We start from the raw sequence: 22,506 nt of genomic DNA on the forward strand, positions 1-22,506 counted from the left end.
TCAGGTTTTGTCTGAGTTGGTTTTATTTTTCCGGGGCAGACACAATGGCTTTCTTTATGAAAACTATGATAAGTAACCAGGTAAAGAATTTAGGATTTGGTGGCGGGTCTGAAGAAAAAAAAGAAGAAGGAGGTGCCTCTGATCCTGCAGCAGCCCACGGGATGACTAGAGAGGAGTATGAGGAATATCAAAAGCAAATGATTGAGGAGAAGTGAGTACATGAACTTCATTTCCCTTTAAAGCAAGAGGAATTAATTCTGGCCCTGCCTCCTTCAGCTCCCTCGTTTCTTTCTCTTTGCTCTTTCCATGGCTTTCCTAATGCGCTGTTGGCCTCTAACCCTAGGAAATCATGTTCTGCGAAAGTGAACAGTTTCCTAGCCTCAGCAGTGAGTGTGTCCTACTTGTATGAATGGAAATGAAAAATGATAAGTGAATCTACATGTTCCTAAAGCAGCTGAACACTGTCTGGTCTAGGCACATTTTCACTGACCTCAATTTAATTGTTATGGCAAAAATTTGTGAGCCTATCTTTACAGTCTTTCCAAAATTCACCCTCCTAACAGGTGGAAAGCCTTCAAATTCTAAGAATTCAGACTTTGCACCTGGAAGCAGGCCTTCAAGAATATACAGTTCAACCTTGATCTTACATGTGTGAGAAAAAGCCTGGAAAGCACAACATGACAGTTATGTCATAAGACTTGGCTTCTCAAAGACTATGAATAAATCAGTAGACTGTTGATTATGAAAATTTTAAAGATACAGAAAAGTATAACAGTATAATGAATAGCCATATCTACCTATGACATTAAGTTGACAGCTAATATTTTGCCATATTTGCTTGTAGGTAGATTAGTTGTACAGAAGATAGATAGATATCGTGAACCATTTTTAAAGTAAATTACAAACGTCATAATATTTCACCCCTGAATACTTCAGCCACATCCTTCCAAAACAGATGTTCTCCTGGCTATGTGAAATGTAATAAAAATAAAATATTTGTAACGTTTAAGTTGGATGTTATGGAATCTGAATATCACCAACAAATTTTACTGCTGAGACTGATTTTTAAATAAGTGTAATCTATATATAATTTTCTTAAGTTTAAGGTAAAATTAATTTGTCTTTTAATAATCAATTAAGAATTGAAGCATCAATCTTGAGATTAAATATGTTACAAGAGAAATGTATTTCTTCTTGCTACCATGGCTATTTTGCTAACAATCAATTACATAATAGTTGCCCAAGTCCTATGGCTAAGATAGGTGAAAAGGTTAATGACCTGGAGGGAACCAAGGAAGTATAAAGGCCGACATTTAATGAAAACCTCGTCTATTGTATTTTTTCTGAAAGAAATTATGGCTTATAAACTACCTAGAATGTATTACGCTTGGCTCTGCAGTACATTAGTCAGTGAAAAAAAAAAAGTAAATGCAACTACAAAAATGATGTTGGTGCTACAATGATACTTGGGCAAAAAAAGCAGCATTCTCGAATATTGGCTAGTTTTGCCTATGGCATGTAAAAACACTGCAAGTATCGTGAAGAGACAGAAGTGGAATAGCACCAAACGTTCTCAGCTGAAGTGGCCTAAGGAAAAGAAATGGTCAGAAATTTAGACTATGTACCTGATCATGTAAAATATCATTTAATATGTCCACGCAATAAATCTGGTCGCAGATATGGCATCTGTTTGATTAACTAATGTCCTAATTTTACTTATTTTTATATCTGGGCAGATCAAAGACTAAAATTCCCAAACGGTGTGGCCAAGCAGTGGATTGGGGTATTTGCCAACTACTCGGCTTTGTGTGTGTGTGTGTGTGTGTGTGTGAATGTTATAAATTTATGTAGTCACCCAATTTAAGAAACAGCAGGCCATAGCCTGCTCTCCCATGGCAAGAGGCAGGATTTCCAGTCCACTGCTTGAGTTTTCAAGAGCTTCATCACCTAGAATACAACATAAAGCAGAAGGCATCAGAAATGGTTCATCACAAGTTACGTGTAGAGAGAGTTCTGGGCATTATAATAATATTAGCAAATGAAAGCTCCCTAAACCTGTCCTCAGCATTTTAGAAAAGTCGTGGGATTGACTCTACTAACTATAAACTAAAAAATACCTAACAATGCCCTCTACCGCACACTCATTTTTATTTTACTTCTATGTTCAGATTTTTTTTCACTACTGGTAGCGTTAGTACTGAAAGAGGTCTATACCTAAATAGAATATTTGGAAAGGTCTAAGTGTTTATCCCTCCATTTTTCTCAATTATATTAAAGTGTCCCTTTACCTTAGTTATGGTACAACTGCTATGGTACCATTTGTAACTTGAACTTTGATATACATCACAGACCTAAACATAAAAGCTAAAATTATAAAGCATTTAAAAAAATATAGAATATCTTTGCAAGTTGGAATTAGGCAAGAATTCTTCACCATGACTCTGAAAGTAGTAACCACAAAATTGTAAAATGACAAATTAGATGTTATAAAAATTAAAAGCTTTCATGCATCAAAAGAGACCATTAATAAATAGGCAAGCCACAGACTGACAGAAAATATTTACAAGACGTATATCTGACAAAGGACAGGCAGCTAGGATATATAAGGAATTCCTACAACTCAACAATAAAAGCAAAAAGAAAAGGGCAAAAGAGTTGAACAAATGCTTCACAGAGATATACAAATAGCCAATTAGTACATGAAAAAAAAAGCCTGGTATCATTAGTCATCATGGAAATGAAAATTGAAATCACACTAAAGTACCACTACACACACACCAGAATGGCTAAAATTACAAAGATTGAATACCCAGTGGTGGCCGCAATGTGGGACAACCAGAACTCTGATTCCAGTGGATGAGATGTGAGAGAGGGTGACCACTTAGAGAAAGGCCTGATGGCGTCTTGTAAAACTGCACTTGCTCAGCAAATTACCCTTTAACTCAGCAATTCCATGCCTAGATATTTACCCGGAGGAGATGAATATATATGTCCACAAAATAACTTGTACAAAGATGTTCATAGCAGCTTCCTTCACAGTAGCCCCAAACGGGAAAGGGTCCAGGTGTTCAGCAACAGCAGAATGAAAAAACAAATGTGATATGTTCGTATAGTAGAATATACTCAGCAATAAGAAGGAGCAAACTACTGGTAAATAAAACAACCTGGGTAAACTCAGAAGTTTTTATGCTGAGTGAAAGAAGCCTCACACAAAAGAATTCATAGTATATTGTTACATTTATATGACGTTCTAAAACAGGCAAAACCAACCTATGGTGGAAAAAAGACAGTGGTCACCTCCAGGACTGGGGAGCGGGAGTTGATTGGGAATGGGGGATGAGGGAATTTTCTCAGGTGATAGTAATGGCTTTTATATCTTAATAGGGGTTTGGGTTACACAGAGAAACAGAACCAGTAGGAGAAATATATATATATATGTATGTATATGTATATAGACGTAAATGTATGTATGAGAATTATTATAAGAAGTTGGCTCACGTGATTATGGAGGCCGAGAAGTCCCACGATCTGCCGTCTGCAAGCTGGAGACCAGGAAAGTCGGTGGTGTAGTTCTGAGAAATGGGGGGCTGAGGGTGTAAGTCCAGTCAAGGACAGGAGGAGATGGATGTCTCAGCTCCAGCAGGCAGCCTGAATTCTCCCTTCCTTTGCCTTTTGTTCTGTTCAAACCCTCGAAGGATTGGATGACACCCACCCACAGTGGGGAGGGCAACCTGCCTTACTCCGTCCATCGATTCAAATGCTAATCTCAGCTGGAAACACTCTCCCAGGCAGACCCAAAAATGACCTTTAATCTGGGCACCTTGTGTCCCAGTCAAGTTGACACATAAAATTAACCGTCACAGCATGTTTAAGATCTGTGCCTTTAATGGTATGCAACATTTTACTTCAAAAGAAAGAGGAACTATAAGCAAATATGTAACTGTAGTTAATGGTATGCATGTCGAAGTGTCTGGGGGGAAGATTACTGATGTCCACAACTTTGAAATGCATCAAAAAATAAGATGGATAGATGAATGGATAGAGGGGGATAGATAGGGGATAAAACATGTTTAGTAAGATGCTAATTGTAGGCTCTAGATGGTGAGTACATGGGTTTCGCTTCCCATCCTTCCTTCAACAATTCTGTATGTTTGAGAATTTCATAACAAAATATTGAGGGGAAAAAAGGCCTGCTTCTGCCCTCTCCACAGGTCACTGATCTCTTGGGCAAGTCACTTATTCTGTTTCCTTCTCCAAAATGAGAAGACTGAGCCCCATGTTCTCTCACGCCTACTTCAGGCCTGACATTGGGGGCGGGGGAGGGGGTGTTCAGAGAGGACCTGAGCCGGGGCCCAGGGATGAGGAGGGTAATCTGGTTGCTTCAGCTCTCCCTTCAGTCAGCCTACCATGTGATGGTTAAGATGATTCCAAAATTTGGAGTCAAGAAATAGAAACCAATTCAATGAAATGAAATGGAATGAAATGAAAACAGGGAATTTATTTTAATGAAAATAATGCTTCATGCAAAGATACTTCACCAAACCCTTGAGCAGAAATCCCACCAGGCGTCCCATGGGCCTACACTGTGAACCAGAAAGCTCTCGGGAAGCCATGAACGCTCTTTCCACCTCTTGCCATTGCTTCTACCTCCATATGGTTGCTTTGTTCTTTTTTCTCAGCAGTCGGCTCTCTCGGGCTCTGTTACCCAGACCACGTGCCCAATGGAAAATGTCAGCCGCCGGCCTCCAAGTTCACCTGTTAGGGTTCCAGCCTCGCTGCGAGTCTCTGTCTTTCTCAGTCCCAATCCCAAATTCCCAAATGAGAGATTTCATTTACCCAGTTTGGTCCAATCCAATACAGAGGGAGGGCAGGGCTAGGGGTATCAATTTAGCTCCAAATGGGCAGCTGGGAGGAGAGGCAGTTATTGTGAGCCTCACAGACATCCCGAAAGGTGTCTGCTTCTGTCTGTATCATCATGGGCAAGGGAGTCTACTTCAAACCAGCATAATCACGAATCCAATTAGGTCATCCCCGGAGCACTGTGTATTTACCCTTCGTTGTTTGGGGCTGCCTCTTCCCAATGGGAAAGGGAACACTGTACCTGAATTACGATCTAGAGGGAGTGACAATGAAGGGAAACAGACTTCTATTACATCTCCAAACACCATGTGCCTCCAAAGGACCCCGGTCCTGGGGTCTGTGACCTGGATTAGCTTGCCTAAGAATTGTTCAGGGAGCTTGTTAGACATGTAGCTTCCCCTCCCCACCCCCAGGGATTCTGACACAGCCGGATGGGGATCAGACCCAGGCGGCCACATTCTCAACAGGCGCTCACAGTGATGCTGATGCTGGTCCCAGGTCACACTTAGAGCAACACGGTGAGGTCAACTATACGGCAGGAGTAGCTACCCTGGCCCTCTCCTGGGCTGTGTCATAAAGAGAGTCCCAGAACCAAACTGTCTTTGGGGTTTAGGGGTCTGTCTGAGTTACAACAGTGGAATGACAGAGAGGCAGATGTTTGGGGACTTGGGAAAAACTCTCCCATTTCCCAGGCAGTGTCTGCAGGCAGTGGGGACTAGGAAGGCATATCCCAGTGTCTGGATCTCTGAGCAGGGGCTGGAACGTCCTTAGCTCTCTATGTCATTTGATCCTTTCTTCTATTCTTTTACTTCTAGGATGGAAAGAGATGCTGCGTTTACACAGAAAAAGGCAGAGAGGGCGTGCCTCCGAGTTCATCTCAGAGAAAAGTACAGACTCCCAAAGGTGAGACACTCTTAACACAGTAAACATCCAGTTCATTTGTTCGTTCGTTCTTTCTTTCTTTTGCTGAGGAAGATTTGCCCTGAGCTAACATCTGCTGCCAATCTTCCTCTCTTTGTCTGTGAGCCACCACCACAGCATGGCCACTGAGAGACAAGTGGTGTAGGTCTGCACCCGGGAACCAAACCCTGTCCACCAATGTGGAACGTGCTGAACTTAACCACTAGGACACTGCAGTTGGCCCTCCGGTCATTTCTTACATAATAAAAAATGGAGAATGTTTGATGATCAGCAAAGGGTCACACTCATAAATATGTTTATATACACACATATATGCACATGTATACACGAATGCATAAAGATACATATATATATATTTGTCTTAATTTTAACTGAGGTGTTTAATGTAGTGAAAAGAGCATTGAACTAGGAATTCATAAAAACTAGATTCCAGTCATTTTACCTCTATGAATTAAAGACTATAGAACTTCTATATATCAACACGCAATGGGGGTAAATAATCATGGCTGATGTTTATTGAGCTCTAAGTGCTTTGTGTGTATCAATTCATTTAATCCTGTAAGGATTAATCAACAGTCCTGTAAGGTCAGTTCTTGCAGTAGAGGGAACAGAGGCACAAGGAAAGTCACCAACCTCCTGCCTAAGGCCACACAGCGGAAGGCAGAGCCCAGGGTCTTGACCTCTGTAATACTCTGTCTCTATTTCAAAGGAACGATGGCTCCTTCTTTTTGGAGACGTAGTAGTGCTGGTCATCACCTAGCACCATCTGATCCATCTTGGCGCCGGCTGAGAGGACAAATGCCTGTAGGATCTGGTGGAGTAGTCGGTTTAGAAAAGTTGTAGGGGGCCCTGCCCGGTGGTGCAGCAGTTAAGTGTGCACGTTCTGCTTCTGCGGCCCACGGTTCACCAGTTCAGATCCTGGGTGTGGACATGGCACCGCCTGGCAAGCCATGCTGTGGTAGGCATCCCGTGTATAAAGTAAAGGAAGATGGACACGGATGTTAGCTCAGGGCCAGTCTTCCTCAGCAAAAAGAGGAAGATTGGTAGTGGATGTTAGCTCAGGCTAATCCTCCTCAAAAAAAAAATGTTGTAGGATTGACTCTGCTAATTGTGAACTAAAAACTACTCAGCGATGCACTACTTCACATTCATTTCTCTCACTGGCTGAGAGGTGGGACGAGGATGTGCTGCTGTGTTACAGCAGGGCTCCGATGCGCTGGTCCAGGACTTGCATCTGGGGGGACAGGGGGCCCAGCACTTTGCTCCTCTGGCTCACTTCTCATTTCCCCCCACCCGGGGATCCACCCAGCTCCTCTAAATGACTCCATCTTCACCTTCCGGGTTAGGAGTTCAACTTCGTATTCCAGAGCTGCACCTTCCCTTAGAGAACTTCTTCCACCTGCTGAAGCCAAAGAAGATGATCCCTCCAAAGTGCATGACCCTTTCCCAAGGATGAGCGCCATCCTCCAGTCGGCTGGGTGGTTTAGAAAGTGCCGCTAAGCCAATTCCTTCAGTGGGTCCCCTGCAGATCCTGGAGAAGTTTAACTTCAGAAGCTACAAGCACTAAACAAAAGGAGACAGGTCACTGTCCATGAAAGGTCACTGTTGAAGTCAGCAAAGAGTTAGACAGCCCCACCCTGTGGGAGAGATCGATCCCTAAGACCCAGGACCCCAGGTTCTGCTCTCAGTGAGGGGGGGAAAACTCACAATGAAATTTAAACTTACTTTCATTTGCAACCAACAAATGTTGAAAAGAATGTCTTGCTTTCTGTACCCTGTATCCAATTCAGGACTTTCTCCCACTGTGCTTGAATTTTGGAAGAGGGGAGCACTTCTAAACACTGTCCTTCCACTCCCGTAGTCTAGTGGATTTCCCGAAACTCCCCAGGGTGTCACTGGCTATCCTCAGCAACGTGGCTTCCCCCAGGCAGGCTGCCTGACTCAGATTTACACTCCTGCCTCCTGCCTTGGGTGCATCTGATTAAAGCACCACAGATATTGTTGGGAATGAAGCAGAAATTAAACACACACACACACACACACACTCACACACATGGCTAACTGGCCGTGTCTCTTCCACAGAAGTGGAAGGTTTATTTTAAAGATTTATTTTTGACAACTGTTCTATTGTCCTTCTGTGGGATATAAGGAGAACTGGGCTTCAATTCTGGCTCTGCCACTCAGTCAGGGTACAACGTCAGATGGCTTTTTAAAATATCTGAGCCTCAGTTTCCTCATCTATAAAATAGGGGCAATGATACCTACTTCATAAGGTCTTCATCTGAGATAATATAATGTAAGTAACCTTGTACAGGGGCTGAGTAATGGAAGGAGCTCAGTAGACGATAGGTCTTATTATTGCAGCTATTGTATCAATGCACAGAAGTCTTATTTCTAGATAATAACAACCAGGGGCCTTGAAGACCTTGGGTAAGCACACTGATGTGTGTAAACAGTGCAACGACTCGAGGTCCCTGAACCTCAAGAATCTTACCTTTCAGTTGTTTTCTTTCTTAGTGGTGAGTCGGTGGTCTTGCTCATTTCCAGATCCTCAGAGGTGAACACCTTCAGGCTTAGCAGCAAGGTTTTGATGCTCTTCAGAGAAAAAATAATTTCCTAATCTCTGAGCTAAGCTATCCTTTGGGACAGGAGCCTTTCCAGCAGAAACTAGGGAAAGAGGAAATAATTATAGCCATGAAATGTGCACATTCCTATCCTCCCTGGAGAGGGACAGGCCCTGGGGAGTGACAGTGACTCTATCTGCAGAGGCTACTGCTCCCTAAAGCCAGTGGGCAAGGACATGAGAAAGGTGATAAGCTGTTGCCAGTGGAGCCCAGGGCCTTCCACTGCTGGGTTCACCAGTGCTCATACGCCCCTTTTTGTAGCTGTTTCCGATGCCTGGTGCATATGAGACCTCACCTGATGTCTTTCATGGACCCTGAAAGAGACCTGTGAGTTCTTCTAAGAATCGAGTGCCTCTGCTTCATTTCAGACACGAGGACACTGCAGCCCAGGGAGTTAAGTAGTTGTGCACAAACCCACGGCTGTCGAGTGACAGGCCAGGACTGGAACTCAGGCCTCCCGACCATGAAAGGGCGGCTTACGCACAAAATGGTTTGAACACATCTCCCTCTGGCCCCAAGGCCTCTGCTCCTTCTACTCTTAATATTAAAGGCATCCCAAAAGTTTAGTGCGGTTCTGAGCTCCACATGGCTTAAAACTGCACAAAAACTTTGGGGACAATCTGTACCGCTCACTGTTTCAGTGAAGTGTCACAGAATCCCATGCCAGCAGCCCAGGGACATTGCTTTTCTTTCTCCTGTGTTGTCTGATGACTTGACCACAGACCTGGGAGTCGCTGACTACATTCCAAATACGATCTCAGTAAACAGATGAGAATGTCACTGGAGAGCGTTCCACAGGTGCTCCTTTCCTGTGGAGTTTACATCTGGATGGGGGCCTCCCTGGGCCGGTCTTACAGGGTGGCTGCATTTTGGGAAGACAGACTCTACACACAATGTTTCAAGAATTTGCCCCTAGTGTGAAAAAATACTAAAAATATGTACTAATGATACAATTGCCTGCTTTTTGTAAAGCATATGGAAATTCTAATCCAATGCACACTATCCATAAAACGGTAATTAACAGAAAGTATACCATAAAAATCAACTGGACCATAGTCCACTGTGCCCAGTTATCATCAGATGTGGCTAAGGCCCCAACCTGTGCGCAGGGCCTTGTGTTTGAAGTTCAGCCCCACTCTTGGGCACCTGCTCTGCCTCCTACGGCTGTCACAGGTTCTCCTCTGGCTCAAGGCTGAATGAGGCTCAGTGGGCTGCAGCTGGCCTTCCACGGCCCCCGAGACTGGAAAGGGGCCCTGGGGGACAGATGCATTTCCCGGGCCAAGATCAGCTTCCGGTGGCCGCCTTCTGTTTGTGCAGAGCAGCCGCTCTCGTGCAGCGTGGACCCTGGCGTCGCTGTGGAGCGCACAGCAGCGGCCGACTGTGCGACAGGAATCGGGTCCCTTGCGCCCCCTGGTGTCCGGGACGCAGCGGCGCGGGCAGCCGCCGGGGAATGCGCCCTCGCCGCCCCAGCGCACCGGCCCGGCCTGTGTGCTCGGCTTTTCTGCGGGGCCTGAGGCTTGTAGCAGGGAGGGTGGTGGTCGGGGGTGGGGAACAGAAATAAATGCCTGTAGGTAACCTTTTTTTTTTGAAATCCGTTCTTTTCACATGAAGGACCAGACTGTGCATTTTATTCTAGCGAGCCTGGTGGGCCCTTCTAGAAGCAGCTGTCACAAAGCAGGAGGTGAGGAACGAAGTAGGGACAGGCTGGGAGGGGAGCATCTGAGCTGTGGGGTCCTCCCATGGTGTGCCAGGAGACAGAGCCAGGAAACAAAGGTCTGTTAGCTGTCTCTGCACCAACCAGGATGGTGAGGGGTTTTTGACTGACAGTAATCGAGGGAGAGTTGAAGGAATTGGAACATTCAGCCTTGAGAGCAGGCGACCTTGGGGCTGCTCGTTCCCCAGGGCTGAATGCCATGCTTTGCTTCTCAGACCGTGTCAAGCTGGCTTCTCTGGAGGGGCTCCTGCCACTGGCTGTTCTGGAACTGTTTGCAGTTCTTGGGGCTTTCTTGGATTATGCAGAAGGACCCTTCATAATAGAACCTTTAGAATGCCATGTAAAAACCACAATGGGAATTTAGGTTGTGGGTTTTCTTCTCCTGGATGATCCAGTAGGCAGCAAGGAGGCCCTGGAAGACTAGGCAGTGACATGGGCATCGCTGTGGTTGGGAAAGCTCGGGGCCATGGCCATGTGTCCAGTGAATTCGAGGGAGAGGAGTGAGGGGCCAGCCGGCCAGGGCTGCACCTTCAGAGCAGCAGGGGAGGGCTGCCGGAGGCCTGGGCTGAGGAGGACCTGCTGGCTGGAGATGAGCCAGCAGTTCCCATGTCCTCTGTACGTCTCCTTCGTGGAGCTTGGCATCTTGATCACTGCACTTAATTGATTACTTATCTGATTACTGCAATTAAAAATGGTCATCTTCAATTAGCCATAAAAAAAGAAGGAAATCCTGCCATTTGCAACAACACGGACGGACTTTGAGGGCATCATGCTAAGTGAGATAAGTCAGACAGAGAAAAATACTGTATGAGCTCACTTAATGTGGAATCTAAAGCAAATGGAACTCATAGATACAGAACAGATGGGTGGTTGCCAGAGGCAGTGGGTGGGGCATAAGCGAAATGTGTGAATGGGATCAAAACTACAAACTTACAGTTAGAAGATAAATAAACCCTGGGGATGTCATGCATAGCATGGTGACTACAAAAAAAAGGGTCATCAAAAGGCATCAGTAGGACAAATCGCATTGTCCTTAACAATTAGTGGTAAGCTCAGGATAGGTGGGGTCATCTGAGCGCCACTCCACCTGCCTCTTCCTCCCATCCCCCTACGCTCTCTTCCTAGGGTGGGTGTGGGTCCCTGGGCTGCCATGGCACTTAGGCGCCTTGACCCAGCGTCTGAGTGTATTTCTCTTTATTATGCTTATTTTTTATATGCAGAATAGCCCATGTCAGAGGTATACGCTCAATGCATCATCATAAAACTCATGTAAATCCAGGGACTTGCCCAAGGTCACAAAGCTTACTGTGACAAACAGGGCCTTGAGCCTCCTTATTCTTCACCCAGCACTTTTCCGTGCCTCACTCTCCCCTCTAAACTGCGTATCTCTACTGGGGATGGTAGACTCGAGAACTGAACACAACTGTCTGACGAAGAAATGGTGCTGGGCAGAAGGCAAGGTCACCAGGACCTTATTGGGCTCCTCATAACAACCTCCTCTCCCCTCCCAGTCTGCAGAATTCTTAGCCCTGTGCCGTCTTACCAAATCCTTGCTGGGTAAACAGCCATACTAATAGTATTAACAGTCCACAGGGAGTTGGACACATTCACCATGTCGTCCAGCTAACGAGGGATGACCCCCTGGGCACCTCATTCACAATTCCCCAGGGTCACCGTCACAGCGGTTACATAACCAGCAGGAGGCGATTCTGGGCCCTTCCCCTCACCGAGGCCCAACAGAGAGCAGACTTGAGGAAAATGTCTTCCCGGGAGCTGTCAGGTCTAATGAGGATAACTATGTCACATTTTGGAATTAGAACTCTATTTTCTAAAGAAATTATTTGGCTGGTGTTTCCTGTGAAAAAGGGTTTCACTCGATTGCTGACCGGGGGAAGGAAATTTGGACTCTGAAAAGGAGCCATGTAGGCCCTAGCCCTCTGGCGAACCCGTCCTCCTCTCCCGAGTTTGCTGTTCACTGTCGGTGACCACACCATTGTCAGACTCGTGTCTTCTGACGACCACTTGTAATTGCAGTAATCACATAAGGAGTCAAATAAGTGCAGTAATCAAATTGCAGAATCTGAAGTCTATGTAGTAAAGCTTATCGCTCATTATGATGTTCATGTACACACAGCCACTCTGTGTTGATTTCCTCTGGTTGTCAAATTTCACGTAATTAGAGGACTTCAAATACCTAAAGTAATCCATGATGCTCATGTTGGACTTGGATCCCACTCCATTCATCATCCCTGTCCTGTATTTTCAGTTTTTCTTCTCTATTGGCCTCTCCTTTGTAAAGGAAGTCAAATCTCTCCCAACTAAAACAAAGAAGCAGCCCTTTCCAGGTAAACAGGCCTTTCTAGGCATCTTCCCTAGATGACTGGCTCCCACTGCTCTGCCAAAACCTTCCTCCTTCAGATGCTTGGCCAGATGGTTCTGTCATTTTCTTTTTGGACCTCTGTTTCTCATCGTTTCCTCTAGCTCTGGTCATTGCTTCCTCCCTGAAGCTCTTTCTCACCTTGGCTTCTGGACACCACCCTTCTGGTTCTCATTCTCTTTGAACTGTTTCTTCTCTGTCTTCTTCATGAGTTACCCTTTACCTGTCTGCTCCCAAATTCTGGAATATTCCATGGTGCTCCCTCACTGGGCTCTTTTTCCCATGCAAGTCTGCACATTCTACTGGATGGCTGTGCCTTGCTGTTGCTTTCAGCTCCCACCTATCTGCGTACAGATGGCCCTCAAATCTACACCCCAGCCCACACCTTCTCCCTCAGGTTCCCTGCTGCCTCTGCCTCTACTTGGGCACCTCCGAGCTCACACCCAGAACAGACTCCCTCATTACCCCCTAACCTGCTCCTCCTTAGGCTCCACCTGCACTGATGGCTCCTTCTGCCAGCCCATCCCCCAGGCTGTCAACTGGAAGTCATCCTTGACTTTTTCCTCAGTAAATCACCATGTAACCCTAATTTCACCTCCTAAATAATTCTTGACTCATCCTCAAGTGCAGACCTCATCATTTCTCATCTTTTGTACCTTAACAGCTCTTAAGTAACTTTTCATCTTTAAGTTTTGTTCCCCTCAAAACCGGGGAGTGAGGTTTCCAAAATGCGCATCTGATCCTGTCCCTCCGCTGTTGAAGAAAAAGAAAAAAGACTTATCGTGACTTTTAGAATAAGGTCCAGACCCCTTGGGCTGCATGCCATGATGTGGTTCCTATCTTTTCAGTCTCACCTCTTGCCACTCCTTGCCTGGACTGTCCCTTCCTCCCACTTTGTCCCTTATGCCCTGCTCCCTGTGACCCTCTTCCTTCCTGTAAGACTTTGTGACCTAGTGCCACTTTCTCCAGAACCTTCCATGGCCTCCCTGTCCCCACCTAAGGCTGGGTTGGCTCACAATTCTCCATTCTCCCATAATCCCTGCGTGCATGTCTCTTATCTTATTTCATCTTATCACGCTGAGTATTCGCACCTACTGGACCGTGTGCTCCTTAGTCAGGGGCTGAGTTTCCATCTTTGTCCTCAGTGCCTTGCATGATGTGTAGAAGTCACACACACACACACATGCACACACACTCACACACACCTGTGCAAAAGGCTTTCCGAATGATCAATGTTTGGGAGAAAAGAAAAAAAAAATCACACACCCAAAGAACAAAGTCTCAAAAACAGCTGAAAGAATCTATCTGCCCTAAGACTTACATTAAAACAAATTTTCATGAAAAGAACAAATCTGGATTCAACATTATAATTTTGTACAAAATACAAAGGCTACTTTATATTATAATTAAGAGGTCACATTTCTTCAAATAGAGGAAGTAATACATTGTAAATAAAGCCACAAGATTATCTCTAAAGATAAAGGCGCCCCTCTTCCTTGCTAACTCAAAATGTAAATGTAAGTCAAGCCAAATTAATAAGAGAAAACAGTTCCACAATGAACCCTAATCCCATTAAGGGAGTTGTCAGTCTAGGTTAGTCATTGAAAATAATGTCATGCCCCCTGCTGAGCTATATGATTTAGTTACACCTGGTGTTTGTCTGCTGTATTAAGGGCATCCTTCATTTTGAATAAAGATGAAGACAGAAGAAAATCTATCAATAGAGTTGTCTTTAAACGTGTCACACTGAAAGCGCCATTAGAATAGAACTTAAAATTTGCCTCTTAAAAACAGATAGGATTCCGTGAACCTTTCTTTGCCCGGCTCCTTCAGATTAGGAGCTCGGGGGGCCGCCCAGCAGGTCGGAGACTGAAACCTTCTGCTTCGGAGCGGCTGTGTCTGGTGGCAGGGCGGGGGGGCCATCAGAGGCCCCTCCAGGGCCTTCGCTTCCTTCTCCTCCCTAGCCTGCCCGGGTCAGTTTGCTCCTTCTCCTCGTGCCCTTGAAAGAAGCAAGGACTGAACGTGCTGAGGGGACTTGGGGAAGGGAAGAAAGAGATGTTGCACGCCATACAGCAGGAATTCGGCACACGTGACTCAGCCACACCAGGTTTCTCAGTCAACCCAGCACCCAAGGTGTAAGGTAGGTAGATATTATTTCCCCTCATAGATAAGAGCATCGGCTGAGAGGGGGAAAGTGACGTCCCAAGGTCTCAGGGCCTGTAAATGGCAAGGCAAGATGAGACCCCAAGCCAACCTGACCGTACTAGCCATGTTTTCCTGCTAGACCCGTCAGGTGTGCTGGGTGCTCATCCCCTAACAAGCTGGATGCCGTTCATGCAAGAATCTTCCCCAGGCCAGGGTTTCCTCATCTGTAAATGAGAGGCCTCTAAGAGTTTCTTGAGTTCCTTTGGAACGCCTGCATAAAGGAAAGAAGCATAAGATGTACACAGCTGGTTCTAGAAATTCTCATTCCGTGCCGGGCCCTATATGTGTACACTCTCAGTCAACATTAAAAACTGACGCCTATTATTGGAGAAGTCAAATGCACAAGCTGTGTCCTATTCCGGGTGTGCTGAGGGCTCTTTAAGTAGCTAAGGAGGGAAGAAGTGTGGTGCAGAGAAGGAGCAGCTAGCAAGCCCCAGCCAAGGGTCTCAGCACTGCTCACACATTAGGATCACCCGGCAAGCTTTCTAAAAATTCTACTGCCTGGACCCCACCACAGACCGCTGGAGCCAAATCTCTGAGGGTGGGATGTGGCCATCAGTATTTGTCTGTGCTTTACAAGGGAGTGAGAGGCATAGAGACGGTTGAAAACCACTGTCCCAGGGGAGGGAACATACACATGGCTCTGTCCTTCAGCAGCAACTGGGCAGAACAAGCATGATGTCTGCCAGAGCCAGGCTCCAGGGCCTCATGCCTGCACCCTCCTGGTCCAGGCTGAACACCCCCTTACCTTGGGCATAGCAGGCCATGCTCACTGTGACTTTCTATGGAGGTGTTTGTTGCCTGGCTCTGTTCTTTGGTCTATGTCCCCACTCCACCAATGTCTTGTATGCTCCAGCTAGACAGGAACCAGGGGTCCTATCGCCTTGCCTGGAGGCCAGTGCAGCACCCTCAGTCATGACCAGGACAGTGAGAAGGGGTTTGTGAAGACAAGTGACTGCTGACATCAATGATCTTCATGAATAGGCAAACATCAAAGGTTAGAGCAACTCGTCAAAGTGAAGACATCCATTCATCTAGCCGTTTGGTACCACGTAGACCAAAAGTGAACAAACAAACCCAAAACAAACTCAGATCTACCTAGTATCAAACAAACTGGTGTGTGCTTCTACCAGTCTCTAACAAGACTCTAACAAGTGGTGAACGCTCAGCTTTTGGAAGATATAATCATCGAAGATGGTTTATCCTCATATCTCAAGTCTGGTACCAGACGAGGGCAGTTTATCAAGATCTGGGGCCGAAGAAGTCTGAATCCAGGGTCGTGCTTACCCTTTAGTGAAAGGTCAGAAATCAGTCACAGGGGATAACAATGAGGGGATAGGAGGCTATTTAAATAATGGAGCATTCAGCACTGGCAATTAAGATTATAAATCTGGTTAAAAACCAAGAGATTAAAACTGATTCTGGTCAGCCGGCATAAAAATAATTAGCTCTCAACTGCATTAAACAATATCTCAAATTGATAAGATTTCTGGAAATGAGAAGACCTCCAAAACAGAACCTCCAAGAATAAAGTATAGCCTGTAAATCCCCTAATTACAGACTGGCTCACTCACTCACTCATTCATTCATTCATTCAATCATGCTGTGGTTCTCAGCACTAAACTTCCCCTCGTCCCTGGAGCCGATTCATATTGGCTGCAACTGCACTGGTATTTGCAGGGTGTAATGAGGCATTACTGCCTCTCCTTGATGCATGAACTGTGTCAAAATATCCCCGGTCTCCTCAACCTAAGATTTGTCAGTGGGCAGCAAAAGTCTGGACAAGACGGTCATTGTTTGGATTGTAGACAAGGTCCTATCAGCGGGCGGTTCATTAGGCAAGCAGGCAGCGCGACTACACGGGGTACAAACCCCACTCATGCTCCTTAATTGCTTGCTCCGTTTTGGGTCCTTCTCTTTTGGGCTGCTGCTCCTCACCCGCTGTTTCACTGCCCATGCCTTCTTAATCCCAGGAAGCCTTTCACAGGGATCCTGATATTAAGCTGCCCTTTTTCCTCAAAAATATTAGTAACTACAGCTACATTTGTCCAGGGATTGGAAGCTTACAAGGCCCTCCATACCACGTCTCCTTCAGTCCGCTCTGTCATCCTCTGAGGGGTCCTCCCAATGGGCATCGGAAGTGTCAAGTGACTTAGCCAGAGTCATGAAGTGGGCAAATGACAGACCGGGATGTGAACCACGTCTCCGGACTCCAGATCCCACAGCCTTTCCACTGTCGTTGGCCACCTCTGCATGACAACAGTTGGGGTCACTGCAATTTTTACAAAGAGGACACTTACCCTTGGCCTCACCTGGGCCTGGGGCTAGCTCACTTGATTAGGACAGTGCTAATGAGGCCAGCGGTCCAAGTTTGGTTCCAGAGGGCTTCGTTCTTGTCCTCCAGATACTCACCGGCCTGTCTGGTTGTCCTACCCTTAGTCATAAAGTGTCCACGGCAGAGGCTGCAGCCCAGAGAAACTGACTCCAGTACGAGAATCCTCACCTGAAGCAGCTCCACTGTTGGCGGGCGGGAGGACTGTCCTTCTCGAAGGATGGAGATCATAGCACTCTCTGACCACAGCCATGACCACACCCAACACTGCCCTAGACTGGACAACTGGGGCCACTAGCCTTGGGCCCCATGCTTTACAGGGCTCCCCTTTGTCCTACTGGCCACACTCCTTCACATGGGATGAAAAGTCCACGGCCAAAGGGACAGGCCCACCCAGAGCCCAGACCCCTCCTCTAGACCTCACTCAGGCTGCCCAGGACCCCAAGTTCCCCACCTAAATTCATTCCAGCGCCTGCCCAGGCCTCTGCCCCAGGTCTGCCTTCCCAAGGGTGCACTGAGCTGCTGGCCTGGAGAGTAGGGAAGATGTCCGTACACTGGGAACCATACACCCAGGAGTGATGGAGCCAGGGACTAGGAAAAAAGAGGGCCACGTCGTGAGCCAGGGACCGCTATCAGTACTTGTCCTCTGGGTCCCACAAACACTAGGGTGGGCCTGCAAGGGGTGAGGGAAGCCTGGGTCCTCAAGGTAGCTTTCTCCCAGAATTGAGGGCCTTGAGCCAAAAGGGAAATGAATAAGCCCAGCTTGCTAGGAAAGCATGTGAAGTCAGGGCCATCCTAGGCTAGAGGTAAGGTGTAAAGAGAACAAGGTCTTCTGATGGGCCTGGTACCATGTGCAGGAGCCAGGATTCCCCAATTCAAACCCCCCGCCCTCCTCTGAGGGTTATTATGTTTATGAATAGCTACCCTTCGTTGACCACTTAAAATACTCCAGATAATTCAGTTATCATATCATTAATCCTCTACAACTCTAACGCAAATAATATAATCCCAATTTATAGATAAGGAAATAAAGCTCAGAAAGGCTGTGTAAGGTGCCCAAGGTCACACAGCCCGTAGGTAGTGGAGGTAACCTTTACGCTCAGGCAATCTGATTCTCAAGCCAATTCTTGACCTCTAGGCTGCACTGCCCCAACAGGAGTGTAAAGAGAAATAAGTCAGGAGCTATGAAAACAGGGCTCTTTACAGCAAAGAGGACCTGCATGTTTGAGTATTGTTAAGGCTATAGTAGTGCGTGACAGTAGGCTCACTGAATCATTCAATGAACGTGTACTGTCTATGTCTCCAAGCCAGAAACTCGGCTGGGTTCTGAGACTTGTAGATGAGTAAGCCCCTGTCTGCAAGGAATGTGGAGCAGTGGCTTCTGAATCAGCAGGTCTAAGAACATGCATTTCTTTCTTTCTTTCTTTCTTTCTTTTTCTTTTCTTTTTTCTTTTTTTTTTTTTTTGCGGAGGAAGATTAGCCCTGAGCTAACATCTGTGCTGATCTTCCTCCACTTTATATGTGGGTCACTGCCACAGCATAGCTGCTAAGTGGTGTAGGTCAGCACCCAGCATCCAAATTGTGAACCCAGCCAACCGAAGGGGAGCATGCAGAACTTAACCACTCCACCACAGGCTGCCCAAGACTGTGCATGTCTAACAAGGTCTCAGGAGGTGCTGCTGCTGGCCTGAGGAACCCCACTTTGAGAACCACTTTGGTAGAAGTTGTGACCATCAAGAGTCCCTCTGCTGAGTTGCGAGGTAAAGGGGAACCCCACTGCTCTCCCTTCCCTGGACAGGTGGAAGGAGGAGAAAATAACCCTCCAAGTCCTCCTTGAAGGAGGAAACCCTTCCAAAGCTTCTCCAGGGGCAGCGCGCTGAGGCCGGGGGTGGAGGGGTGGTGGGCCGCACCGCCCGCGAGCCCTTCTGAGTGGATCAGGTCTCTGAGCACCAGCTGGTGGCTCCCTCCCTGCGGTCCCTCCAGAGGCCTGTTCCTCCAGCCCGCAGCAGCTACTCCGTGCAGGTTTGAACCTGGTGACATCCGCAGGCATTTAACACAACCAGAGGGGCGGGAAGCCGGGATTCCCCGAGAGGCCTTTTCAGATCCTGCCCGTTGTGTTGGGGAGCATGGGAGACAGCGGGTGTCCTGCGCCTGCGCAGACTGAGAATCAGCAGACCACAGTCCCGCTCCTCTCCCCTCTACGAAGACGCGCGGGGGATGATCAGCAAGGAAGGCAGCCTCGGGAGTAGGTAAATAAAAAACAAATCGAAATGGAAGATTGGCCAGGAGCCCCTGGGGATTAACTAACTAATTAATCCCCACACCAGTTTGATGAGGGACTAATTAATCCGTTAAGCGCCTGGAGGGGCCACCACGACCTGGCCAAGCGCCGGGCGAGCTCCTCTCACCCGGGGAGGCTGGCGCTGGGCGCGGCCCTTCTCAGAGCTCTTCAGGGAGGACCTGCCTCGCCTCCTCTGCATCCAAGTCGGCCTCTCAAGCTGTTTCTGGAGCCCTGCTCGCTGTCGCTCTGCCCGGAGCACCGAGGGAGGAAGAGAGCTCTGGGGAAGGGCTGTGGCCTCCAGCCTCTGGAGGGACCAGCTGGAGAAGTCGAAGCCAGGGAGCCTCAGAAAAGGAAAAGCCCTCGGCGATGCGATTTCCAGCTGGAGAGTCAAGTTGACACAGTACCCTGGCTCGCTGTTTGGACCTGGAGACGACCGATGTTTGTTGAGAATCATTTCTACTCAGCACCCAGGCAGGGAGAATTCCTATCTCGCGTAGGTGTTGACTTTAACTCCACCTGGGAACTCAGCAGCTGCCAAAATCTTTCTAAAATCGAACCAGTGTGGCCTGATTAAGACTAAGATGATCATTTTACCTTTTTTTTTTTTCCCCAAGCAGCCATGGGGCTCTGCTGCGGATTCTTTTTTTTTAACATTTTATTTTTTATTTTAATTTTTATTTATTTATTTATTTTTAATTTTTCCTTCTTTTCCCCAAAGTCCCCCCCACCCCCACCCCAGGACATTGTTGTATATTTTAGTTGTGGGTCCTTCTAGTTGTGGGATGTGGGACGTGGCCTCGAAATAGCTTGATGAGCCTCGCTAGGTCCACGCCCAGGATCTGAACAGGCAAAACCCTGGGCCTTGGAGGCAGGGAGCACAACCTTAACCACTCGGCCACCCAGCCGCCCCTGTATGTTTTTCTTTATTGCAGTAACAGTTTATAACATTATATAAATGTCAGGGGTACATTGTAATATATTTCGATTTCTACAGAGATTACATCATGTTCACCACCCAAAGACTGATTACAATCCATCCCCACACGTGTGCCTAGTCACCCCTTCCCCTTTCTCCCTTCCTCTCCAGCAACCACCAATCCAGTCTCTGTTGCTGTGTGTGTGTTTGTGTTTCTTTTTATCTTCTACTTATGAGTGAGATCATACGGTATTTGACTTTCTCCCTCTGTCTTATTTCACTCAGCATAATACCCTCAGGGTCCATCCATGTTGTCACAAATGGCCAGATTTCATCATTTCTTAGGGCTGAGTAGTATTCCATTGTGTATCTATACCACATCTTCTTTATCCATTTGTCCCTTGATGGGCACCTAGGTTGCTTCCAAGATCATTTTATCTTTATGTGATCGTTCATGAGCTTTGGTAATAAATCCCAGGCTCATCACAACATGTTGAGTTGGGCCCTGAAGTCTGCTTAGATTTTTCCTATCATTCGCTTTCTGACACTCTTGTTAATCTTCTGTGCTCCCAAAGCCCAGTTCGCCTCCTGTTACAACCTGATCTCAGAAAATTTTCCAATGGCAGCCATCTGGGAATATAAACGACACTTACCTTTCCCAGAGAAAGTTTTCTTTAGAGTCTTCTCTCTCATTGCAAAACAAAAGGCTCCACCACCAAAGTGGTAAAGGGCTTTCTAAGACCAGGCAGCGTGTGCTGAGGAATTCTGGAACAGCCACGCCCAGAATCGCAAAGTGAGATGTGTGGAGCAAACTGTGGTGATACCGTCAGCAGCACGGAAGCCTGGACAGTCGAGATGCTGAGTGGGAGCCAGGCCATCGACGATTCATTTAATCAACAGGTGTTGTGTACCAGACTTGCTTCCAGGTGTTAAGGACATAAGGTGGAATTTGACATGATTCTGTGCCCATGGGGGCCCCCTGTCTAGTAGAAGGGAGAGAGGGGCAATTGTTAAGCAGAAGTTGCCACTTAAGAGCGATGCCTGAAATGACTGAGCACTGTTGGGTCTCTGTGAAGCCAAACCCCAGCCTCCAGAGTGGATCCGCTGGGGCCCCTGGTCCCAGCCTGAGGCTGACAGACCGCAAAGCTTGCAAAGCTGCCCTGAGCCGGAGTTGGTGTGCGATTCCCCAGCTTTGCAGGCATCAGCCTGACAGAGGGGCCTTCTTAAAACCCAGCTTGCTGGGCTCCACCCCAGAGTTTCTGATTCAGTAGATCTGGGGTGAGGCCCTAGAATATGTCTTTCTAACACGTTTCTTAGATGTTGCTAATGCTGCTGGGTCCAGGGATTACACATTGAGGACCACTGTGCTAGAAGGTTCTGATCCACTCCAGGTGCAGTGAAAGAGGGGTGCATCAACCAGCACCTCTGGCCTCCACAACTGCTCCCAGGCCCAGGCACTGCCGAGAGACAGCCAAGCAGGCCGTTCACTTCATTCCTCCTCGACCCAGCATTTGCCTGCTGCCTTTAATATTCGTTTGTTCGTTTTAGGGTGGTTTATCTGTCTCTGTGTTTCTTTTTCAAATAGAGTGAAATGGATGAGAACCAAATCCAGATGGCTGGAGATGATGTGGATTTGCCCGAAGATCTCCGGAAAATGGTAGATGAAGATCAAGAAGAGGAAGAAGATAAGGATTCTATCCTTGGGCAGTTCCAGAATCTTCAGAACATGGACTTGGACACCATAAAAGAAAAAGCCCAGGCCACCTTCACAGAAATCAAGCAGACAGCGGAGCAGAAGTGTTCTGTGATGTGAGGGGCCGGCCGGGTGGAGGACGGATGCGGGCCAAGGTGGAAGTGACCACTCTCCCAGGGAGCGTTTTGAGCAGTGTGTACTTTAACATAGTGAATACACTTAGAATCCTGATGATAAAGCTCTCTACAGACACAGAGACCACAACTTGACGTTCTCAATATTCCTGGTAGAGCGTTTAGCTAGCACCTTGCAGCAGGAAACATACTTTCCTTTTAGTTATAAATGTGGCGGAGTATGAAATGTCACCTGTGAATGATGCAGAAGACGTATCTGCTTAAAGATCTGCAGGACAGCCAAGAAGAAATGAAGCAAATGGCATTTCCTCTCCGACTTCCTTCCTTAGAGGGCAAGGAACCCTTGCCTAACCCTGTCTGGGGTTAGGCTATCTAACCCTGTCGCATGACTTCAGGTCCCTTCAGAGGAAGTTGGAGAAGGTCAGAGCGCCCACGGGGAGCCCAGGCTG

At 47.0% G+C, this 22,506-nt stretch overlaps 1 protein-coding gene across 1 annotated transcript; it reads left to right on the plus strand.

Moving 5' to 3' along the window:
- Positions 1 to 10: 10 nt before the first annotated feature.
- CPLX4 (complexin 4) lies at positions 11 to 22,043 on the plus strand. The gene is made up of 3 exons (XM_046671070.1): positions 11 to 211; positions 5,676 to 5,763; positions 21,816 to 22,043. The coding sequence occupies exons 1-3, from the start codon at positions 45 to 47 to the stop codon at positions 22,041 to 22,043; spliced, it is 483 nt and encodes a 160-aa protein (XP_046527026.1). The 5' UTR covers positions 11 to 44.
- The last annotated feature ends 463 nt before the right edge of the window (positions 22,044 to 22,506 follow it).

This window comes from Equus quagga, chromosome 9 (genome assembly GCF_021613505.1).
Source record: "Equus quagga isolate Etosha38 chromosome 9, UCLA_HA_Equagga_1.0, whole genome shotgun sequence".
NCBI classification, from domain to species: domain Eukaryota; kingdom Metazoa; phylum Chordata; class Mammalia; order Perissodactyla; family Equidae; genus Equus; species Equus quagga.

What these genes read in the sequence shown, in the direction of transcription:
- CPLX4 (XM_046671070.1), top strand. Translation starts at nt 45, where the DNA reads ATGGCTTTCTTTATGAAAACTATGATAAGTAACCAGGTAAAGAATTTA. An exon ending in AAGCAAATGATTGAGGAGAA is followed by an intron (nt 212 to 5,675) that starts GTGAGTACATGA and finishes TTTTACTTCTAG; the next exon opens with GATGGAAAGAGATGCTGCGT. An exon ending in AAAAGTACAGACTCCCAAAG is followed by an intron (nt 5,764 to 21,815) that starts GTGAGACACTCT and finishes TTTTTCAAATAG; the next exon opens with AGTGAAATGGATGAGAACCA.